This window comes from Sinohyriopsis cumingii, chromosome 18 (genome assembly GCF_028554795.1).
Source record: "Sinohyriopsis cumingii isolate HCF-2022 chromosome 18, ASM2855479v2, whole genome shotgun sequence".
Taxonomy (NCBI): Eukaryota; Metazoa; Mollusca; class Bivalvia; order Unionida; family Unionidae; genus Sinohyriopsis; species Sinohyriopsis cumingii.
This window is the reverse complement of record NC_142978.1, coordinates 82,683,727-82,694,089: the sequence shown is the minus strand read 5'-3', so window position 1 is coordinate 82,694,089 and position 10,363 is coordinate 82,683,727. Positions and strand designations below refer to the sequence as shown.

The window sequence follows — 10,363 nt, the reverse complement described above, 5'->3', positions numbered from 1 at the left end:
TAACGTTTCAAAGATGCTGGCTAAGGTCTAGTACTAATAATAAATACTCATACTTCATATCGGTATCGTTATCGCGCTATTTGTACCTGTAATGTTGTGTAGGTTTGTTGTGCATGATTTTGCACGTTCATTTTAATTTACCAAACGGTATCCTAGATTGGTGCTGTCCAACGTTTTTGACACCATGGGCCACTTAAAAATGGTTTTCTTGAAGCCGAGGGCCGCAGCAGAAAACTGGAAAGCAACGACTATATAGGTGTTCGAGCTCTGGCGGGCCATTTAAAATCAGCCCGCGGGCCGCGGGTTGGACAGCACTGCCCTCGATTATAATACATATATAGCGACTTTTCTAAACCGAAAGCGACACCAGACATCAGAAGTCGGGGTTGACACAGTTATGTTGAGTCGCCTGATGAGCGGTTATCAATCAAATGTACACCGGTTACCGACGAATCAAGTGTGGTAGGTCATGATATGCAAATTATACGCAGACCAGATCGTTCCGTTGTAGTACAGCAAAATGGCATCCACTGTTGGAAGCACGGCTGTGGACCCAACAGTTTCAGGGTATCAAAAACCCACGTTGAGGAGTCGGTTTCAAGATTTTGCAACTTTTCTTTTCGACCAAGAGGAAAGCACAGTACTTGGAAGAACTGCTCGAAGCTGGGGTTAGTATGAACTTGTATATTTTATTCGCCTTTAATTGAGGGTATAAAGTGACTGCCGCGCATCGATTTAGAAACAAATATAGGTCTCTTGAGTTACAGTGGCTCGTTACGAAGAAAACTATGAATATATATCAATGGACAGAGTGCTGGGGGAGGTGTCTGTCCAACCTGTCTATACGGTTACAGGCCGATTGCTTTCTTTTGATTTTGTGCACCTTAATTGTCATGAAGACACTTCAAGACGAAAAGGATCGATTGCTGTGGAATTTTAACAGTGGTTGCCAGGTACTGAGCGGGTCAAGAAAAAAGAGCTCGTCCAGACTAATCGTCACAACATAGGGTAGTACAAATTCAGTGCGGACTGGACTGGATTACGCCTGTAGGTTGACCTCGTCCAAAAGTATCCACTACGTTAAAATTGATTTTGCCCTAGGTACTTCTCCGTGCACGTAACTAATGACTTTCTAAAAGAATATGGACATATGTGGGACAAAATAAGTGAATAATTGAAATTAAAGCATGTATAATAAAATTCTAAAAAAATGATACCCATTACTGAAATAAATGATGCCGAACGCATACATGACCCGTACGACTTTTTTTACGTTAGAAACCGCCATTAATGCAAATGATTGTTGTTGATCTAGGGTTTAACGCCATTTTTCAGCACAAGATAGGCTATACATGGCGGCCAGTATAACTGGTGGAGGAAGAACCCTGGAAAACCCAGGGAAGAACCACCGACCCACGAGAAGCTACTGGCAGGCTTTCCAACGTACCCACGCTAGCCGAGCCTTGGACTCGAACCCACGCAGACAGAGGTGAGATGGCAGTGATCCGGAACGGTGAGCGCTTTAGACCACTCGGCCACTCGGGGCCCAATGCAAATGATATCTTGTGCATCCCACAATAAGATGAAAGTTTTACGCGTTTTGGACGCATTATCGATTTATGAACAATAACTAATCGCTCCAGACACCTTGTTTGCATATATAATGTAAATAAAGAGTAGTCAATTAAAATCAATTTTTAAGCTATAAGCCTTAATTTTAGAATATTTTTTATAATTCTCATTTTGTCCACCACATTATACACAGTAATGTTATAGCTTCTTTTTTTCAGTAATCGATGGAAAGGGTTGGAAAGCCCACAGTGAATTTTTTTAAAAAGAATCTTGAAAACATTATTGACTGATGGTTAAGATATAACAGTTACTTGTGTCAAACTTAATGCAATTGTTAAAGGCATTTATAAATTACATGTAAATAATAACAATATTTTTACATAATTGACTGTAATTAAATAACGAAAATTGAACAGTGTATTCTTTATTGTGTGCTCTCGGGATAGTTTAAACAGCTGTATCAAATAGTCAAGAAATTTGATTAAATGCAGTCTAAAATATATGTACCCCCCTTGAAAATTTGACAGTAAATATGAAACGCATTAATTGTATCGCACTACAAGCTATTAATAAATTTATTTCCTAGTAAATTGTTTGAAACTAGTAATAAATGATCAACGTTATATTTTTCTAAGTTATGAAAAGAAGAAAGAACATTTAATTATGATATATTTAATTTAAAATATGTATACAAATATATTTAATTTAAAATATGTATACAAATACAAGTATGTTTTCTAAAACTGTTGGGTTAATTTTTTATTGTCCAAAAATGTTAGAAATTAATAAAATTGAAAAGAATATCAAGCTATACAAGTTTTAAAGAGTACAATTAAATTGTGAGTTTGCGGGACTTGTTAGATAAAATTGTTATTCTATTTTGGTATTAATTTAAATTTATTTTAAATAAATTGACAATGATTGTACTTTTGTTTTCAGGCAGACTGTTATCTTCAAAAAGTTAGTGAAACAGTAAACATACTTTCGCAGAGGGAAAACTTAATTAGTTTGCTATTTATTTATTTTCAAAAATCCAAAATAGAAAACAAATTTGGTCTACTGAGAATTGATAAATTACAATGCCAGACAATGTTCTTGGGGCAAATATTAGTTATAAGTGATAGTAATAATTTTTTTCTCCTCAAAATAACACTATACTGATTAATATCTTTGAATATTATTCCCATGACACGCTGTAGGACTAACTGTGACAAGAACTTGTCACAAGAAATAGAGCTTGCCAGTTGAAGACTTTTCTATATACAAAATTCTCTGTATTATAAATGAGTAATGGAGAAACTGGGTTATTGCATACATTCTTTTGAGTTTACCTTAAAACTTCTAGATTATTATGGCTCTATTGTCTAAAATAAAAGAAAAGTGAGAAGCAACTAGCTTTGGAAAATTTGGCTTACTTTCCTATACTACAAAGTAAAATGTAAAAGAAAGAACTGACAGTATTGGAAATTAAATCGCACATAATCCTAGAATTACTAATGCAAGTCCTAATGAAGAAAGTTCTGAATAAACTTTAGTGATATTCAAAAATTAGTCCAGCGTTGATGTACCTGTGATGGCCTGTGTCTTGGTGATGGGTCAACAGTCTTTTGTTGGGTCATCATAGTATAATCCAAGTTTGAATTCACTACAATTCCAAGTCTGTCTGTCTGAAAATATTTTTTATGAGCACTTGTAATTCCAGAGAAGAATAATTAAATTAAATAATTTCACCCAAATGAAAATACTGCACAACAATAATACAGCTTAATGTTAAAGCAAGAATGACTAATTAAGTCAACAAGATTTATGTAAAAACCATAGACATAAAAGAAAACCTGGATGAGGGTCAGAAGTTCATTGTTGCAGAAGAATTAGGTCTGTTGCAATAAATCATGGGGGCCCCAAGTGGAAGTGGTCTAAAGTGCTCAACTTACGGATCATTGCCAGCTACCTGTGTCTTGGGTTTGGCCAATGTAGGTATGTGTGAATGCATGCCAGTACTAGCTTCTCATGTGTTGGTGGTTCTTTCTGAGGTGTTTCCCCATAAATAATTAGACATTTTGATGCTGTTCTTTGTTTTTAATATCTAACTTAAATAAACTATTCAATATAACGCTTGAAAATAAAGTAATCAATTCACCAATTCATATTAAACACATATATATATATTTTCATGAAAAATTTTTAACTTGATTTAAATCAAATTTTACACTTAATATATTGATTTTTTTTTTCTTCTTCTGTTTTAGCTAGACTTTCTTCCACTTTTCTTTGTCTTTATTCTGTTGAGTTTTTTCTCTTTGCTGCAGCAATCTTTGAATTATTCGTCATCTATTGCTGTTATTGCAGGTGAAATCTTTACATTTGATGAATTTATTTTTTCCAACCTGTCGAGTGTTTATTTTTTATATATGTACCTAGATACATGAATTCTGCCTATCTTTAGCTGTGTGACGAAACTGTGAACATTGCTTAGACATTACTTACTATTTAGGTTTTGAAAAAGTGAGTGTGTGATTTAGATTTTTAATGGAGCTTTAACAGTTGTAGTCATATGCTATCATGTCTGCAGTATGGCGATTTATAGTGATGTCTAGCACTGGGGCATAATGTCGCAGACATGTAGTATCATGTCCCACCCAGTCACATTATCCTGACATAAGGCCAACCAGTCCTAACACAAACCTCTTAATGCTGTGTGACAAGTGAGGAAGCTGCTGGTACCATTTTTATCTCTTTGTTATGACTCGGCCAGGGTTTGAACCGTTGACCTCCCACATCCAAGGCAGATGCTCCAACCATCTTGGCAACCAGAGCAGTCTGGTTTTGAAAAGTAACTACGAGCAAGTGTCAATATTTTAGTTACTAATTGTTAGTTTTTGTCACAAAATGTCACTAATAGAAACTTTCTAATTGTAATATTAAGGTACGGAAAGCGATACATTGATCTTATTATCACTAACCTGTTACCAGCAGTCGGTTCAGCGACCAAAATCCATGTTATACAAAAGGGTTGAGGTATTTTTTGTGCATTATATCCAGGGACCATGCATGTCATAATGCATACATGAAGTTTATTCTGTTGCAGAATTTGAATGGTTTGGTTTAGTTTTGAGGGGTTTAATACAAGTACATCACAGGCTATACATGGTGGCCAGTGTATTTGGTGGAAGAAGAATCCGGGAAGAACTACTGACTCATGGGTAAGTACTGGCAAACTTTCTCACATACCCTGTGACATTGGTCAAGTCAAGACTTGAGTTCACACAGATAGAGTTGAGATATGCAAGTGATTTGTAAAGGTGAGGGTCTTAGACCATTCAGCCTCTGGGGATCCCCAAAATGTAAATGGCAGGCTCCATTTTCATGTTGCTTCATGTTGTTAACAGGAATAGGTCAAGAAAAAAAGTAGCTGTGTTTCCAGTAACCTGACCACCCTTGAAGTTTACCTGATTTTTAATGCTGACCCTAATTATTAGTCCCTAATAATTTTCCATGATATTGATGTGATGGAGGGGGTAGAGCAGGAGGAGAGAGGGTGGCTACAGCAATGTGTCATAAATGCAGAGGAAAAGAAACTTGTACCATCATGAATCCCAAGTATCAGAACAATAGATTCTTTTTTTCTTGAAGATAGCCATTCAGTTATAATACGTGTATGGTATAACATTAAAGCTCTCCTTTGGCATGAAATTTTGTAATAAGATGAGGGACAAAATACAACTATGATCTCTTCATTTTATCTGTGAGGACTCCATATCCATTCTGATGAATTGCTTGCAATGGTAAGATTACCAACACAACATATACAAATTATCAATCATGAATTGCTTGCAATGGCAAGGTTACCAACACACCAGATACAAATTATCTATCATGAATTGCTTGCAATGGCAAGGTTACCAACACACCAGATACAAATTATCTATCATGAATTGCTTGCAATGGCAAGGTTACCAACACACCAGATACAAATTATCTATCATGAATTACTTGCAATGGCAAGGTTACCAACACACCAGATACAAATTATCTATCATGAATTGCTGGCATCTATGAGGACTCTATTCATTTCAATGAATTGCTTACAATGGCATGATTGCCAACACATCATATAAAAACTATATGATGAATTGCTCAAGGACAAGATTACCAGTACACCATATAAAATGACCTTTTATCTTGGCCTTGGAGGTTTATACAATTATATAGGGTATGGCACCTTGGAATATCTTTTAGACGTCATACAGAGAATAATTGTCATTATAATTTCAGGTATGATAATATTTTTGGATCTACCTATGGTGAGAGCAGAAAGGTAGGTCAGTGCTTCAATCATTTTTGCTACTCATAACTGGAATCATACTTAACAATATTCACTGTGTGAACTCTGTGATGTCTTCAGCATGTTGTTGTGGATTTGGGAGTGGATAACATTTTAGTATGGCCTATGCAATAACTTATTTTTTTGTTTCACAGCAGATGGCACTTTAGCATTTAAGTTTGTCCTATGCAAATAACTTTTTGTTTTGCTTTACAACAGACAGCTTTTGGTTTCTCTTTTATTATTTCACACTTTATTACCAGTCTTTTGTAATAATTGTGAACAGTTCTTGCAGCTAAATTTCTAAAGGTTTTTGTTTTTTTGGTTTTGATCTGTGCTTATTTGGTGCTTAGTCCAATTATAGTTCTACTGGTTGTATAGCAGAAAAGCTTAGGTGATGTCCTTTTCTCTGGCATCTGTTGCACCAGTTTGTTATTGTCGCTTCTTTTAAACCAAAAGGAGTATTTCCATGAAATGTAACAAAACATTTGTTGTAAGAGCTACTTGTCCATAAGGAAAATGGTGCCTACTGACCAGGAAGTTTTCATTAACTTGTATGTCTGGTTTGTCCTAATTGAAAATTTTGTTGGAATGATATATGATAGAGACCCAATATGGCCACTGCAGAAGCCATCATGATAATCTTGTCACTACTACTTCAGCAATAATGTCATATTATCATGGGGTTTTCCCTTTGCTGTCCTGAATCAAAACTGTTCTCTTCATTCCATTACTACTCACAGCTCTAAAGGATCATAGATTGACACCTGGTGTCTCCTCATTTGCATGCTGATGACAGTCAAATATACAAAATTATAGTTGAGACTACCATCCAAGGCATAGAGGTGCATTTCCAGTGTGAAGTCATGCATGACATGTAACAAGCTGCAGAAGAATGATATATATTATCATGTGCAGTGCGTGCTCAGCCATTTAATAACATCATCATCAACATGCAGAGCCTGCAGTCCACCGGGGAACTTTGTCATTGGACAGTTGTTCACAATGTGTGACATGGTCTTAAGAACTCCACAGCAAACTGAAGTCATCCTGATAACTACATAAAGGCTTATTCATTTGAACACTTTGCCTCAAGCAATAGGTATCAGCAATGGCAACATTAAATTTACACGCCTAGGTGTCACTCTCAACAGTTCTCTCTCATTACACCAACATATGATGAACGTATGCAAGGCTGTTTATCTGGAGCTGAGACACCAGAGCTCCATTTGCAGTTTTCTTTCTGTTGATGCCACTGAACTGCTTGTGTGTTCCTTATTACTTTCAAGAATGGACTATTGTAATTCACTTCTATCTGGTTTATCTCATTATCTACTACAGAAACTTCAGAAAAAGTTCAAAACATGGCTTCTTGGTTCATCCTTACAGTATGAAGAACTGAACACATCTCCTCCTTGCACTTTAACCTTTACTTGTTACCATTAGATCCAGAATCAAATCCAAAATCTGTTCAGTATGCTACATTTTGTTGACTGGCTTCAGTCTAATATACCTAGCTGACCTTACCCATTTGTACACCCCATCTAGAAACTTATGCTCCTCTTCTGACACTGGCATCTTTACTGTACCCACTGTTAAAATGAAGTCAGTTTATGTAGCAGGGCCCAGCTTCGCAGAATGAATTGCCATAGATCTTTGACACAAATCTTCATGAGTGGTCTTAAAACACATCTATTTCAACCACACGAACAAACTTGAAGTCTTAAAAATGTTTACTTCCTTAATTATTGTCAGCATGTTTTTATTTTGTAATTTCTTGGTGTTTGTTTTTGTAATCTTGTTGTATATGTTTTTATGTGTTATCTAATGTTGTTAAGCACTTGGAACTTCTGAAGACAAGGTGATGTACCAAGTCCACACTATTCTTATACTGATCTGACATCCAATATGGTCATCATAGCTGCCATCTTGAAAATCTTGTTTTTGCTGCTCCTCATGAACTGATGGTCATGTAAGCATGGGATTTTCGCTAAAGAACTCTTATGCTCTCTAGTGGGTCCTAAATGATGGCGGCGATCATTAGATATCCAGTGCAGTTGTCACAGTGGTTATCTTGAAAATCATGTTACGTTATCACTAATCCTCCTAAATAGATGATAGAATCAGAGAACAGTTTTGTGACCAAATTTGTAATGTTCAAGTTCTGGTGAATATCAGAGATGTGTTCAGTATTCAGTAGTAAAAACAAAATGATCTTTTCTTGGATTCCTGGAAATTCTGTTTTTACAGTACTGTCCTTTTTTGTGGCCATCCTTTTCTTGGATTCCTCTTTGACAGTACAGCGTTGCTTCTTTTTTGGCCATCCTCTCTTGGATCAATCTTTGACAGTATAGTACTGCTTCTTTTTTGGCCATCCTTTTCTTGGATTCCTCTTTGACAGGATATCATTGGTTCCTTTGCAGCCATCCTTTTCTTGGATTCCTCATTGACAGTACATCATTGGTTCTTTTTCAGCCATTATTTCTTGGATTCCTCTTTAACAGTACATTAGTGGTTCTTTTATGACCTTCCTTTTCTTGAATTCCTCTTTGACAATACAGCATTGGTTCTTTTGTGGCCATCCTTTTCTTGAATTCCTCTTTGACAGTACAGCATTGGTTCTTTTGTGGCCATCCTTTTCTTGAATTCCTCTTTGTCCGTACAGAATTGGTTCTTTTGTGGCCATCCTTTTCTTGAATTCCTCTTTGACAGGATATCATTGGTTCTTTTGTGGCCATCCTTTTCTTACATTCCTCTGACAATACAGCATTGGTTCTTTTGTGGCCATCCTTTTCTTACATTCCTCTTTGACGGGATATCATTGGTTCTTTTGTGGCCATCCTTTTCTTACATTCCTCTGTGACAGTACAGCATTGGTTCTTTTGTGGCCATCCTTTCTTGGAGTCCTCTTTGACAATGCATTAGTGGTACTTTTGTGGACAATTATTTCTTGGACTCCTCTTTGACAGTACAGCATTGGTTCATTTGTGGCCATCATTACATTGGATACTTCTTTGACAGTACAACACTGGTCCTTTTGTGGCCATCCTTTTCTGCATGATGTGCTGTTGCATCTTTCTCTAAGTTTCTTAAGTCTGTTTGCTTGCCTTGAATTTTAGATTTGTAAGTTTAAATTTAAAAAAACAAACTTTGTATATGTATATGTATGTAATTCTATTAGTTATGCATGCATGTTCAGGTGTGTGTGTGTGTGTGTGTGTGTGTGTTCATACAAGTATGTAATTATCTGTATTTTATGCATGTATTATGTGTACATATTATCATTATATGGGTATTACAATAATACTGTCTTTAAAGTCTTGTTTTAAAAATGTATGTTGTGCATCAGTGTATGTTAATATCTCAATGCTTTATGTGTATCTTTATGTCTGAAATAATCCACTTGTTCATTATATGCTTTTGGTTCATTGTTGTGGCTCTCAGAGATAGTGTTCAAGTACCTAGCTAACATAAGGGTAGTTACCTACTAATAGTAACAAAAGATACAGTATTAACCTCAAACATAAGGATTGTTACTAATAGGAACAAAAGCACCTAAATTACATGAAAGTAGTTACTAACAGTTACAAAAATCCCTAGTTAACATAACGGTAGTAACTAATAGGTACAAACTATTTAATCATTTCCTTTCTGTTTTTTAACTTCTAAAAGATGTGAAACCTTCCAAGACATCTGCATAATCTTTTTTTTAATTGTACCCTTAAACACCTATGTAAAGGCCAGTTACTGACCTGTAAAAGATGAGTTCAAATGAAGCAATGACAATGATCTGCCAAACTCCCAGCTTGAAAGGAATGTTTTTATTAGCAATTACCGTAATGTAATCTGCCAATAGGATCTATTAGCTATTACACTTCATTACATCGTTTTCTGCTGTATTTTTGTTATGTCGTTTGGCCAAAAGATGATACTGAATAAACACAGAGATCAGAGTCAGACTTTATTTTTCGTGATTTAGGGAATTGGTTCTGGCCGTTAATTAATTTATTGATTCAAATTCTTTTACAATCAATTCCATTGAAAGCCATATGCAGGTAAAGAGCACTTTCTTGTGGAGTTGACCACAGGTGTCACTTGATGTTGTCTTCTTGATTCATAGTTTGATACACGTCTTGTATCTAAATTAAGTATTTGGAACAAAATATTACAACTTTTATGTGTTATCAGCAGACCTTTTATTGATCTAATAAATTTTGCTTTTAAAAAATATACACAAACTTGTAAGTCATATACAAATCTTAATTAAAGCCAAACTGTAAACAGACTGAAAAAAGGCCTTACAGTTTGTGTATAGAAATTAAAATTGGAAGCCAACAATACATTTTAAGTCTTTTTAATGTGTAAGGCAATTTTGGTTTAATGTTTTATGGCACAGCTACACAAGTTGTTTATTTAGTGTTGGGCAATTTGGATGTTGTAATACAAAACCAAATCAAGCAGTTAGAC

At 35.5% G+C, this 10,363-nt stretch overlaps 1 protein-coding gene across 1 annotated transcript in view; it reads left to right on the top strand.

Annotated features, from left to right (window-relative positions):
* Positions 1 to 482: 482 nt before the first annotated feature.
* LOC149777172 (sodium/potassium-transporting ATPase subunit beta-2-like) overlaps positions 483 to 10,363 on the top strand; it is a 42,151-nt gene continuing 32,270 nt past the window's right edge. The window contains exon 1 of the mRNA XM_089942789.1: positions 483 to 668. Within this exon, the coding sequence (XP_089798915.1) occupies positions 521 to 668 (148 nt within the window). The 5' untranslated portion in view covers positions 483 to 520. The remainder of the gene's footprint in view (positions 669 to 10,363) is intronic.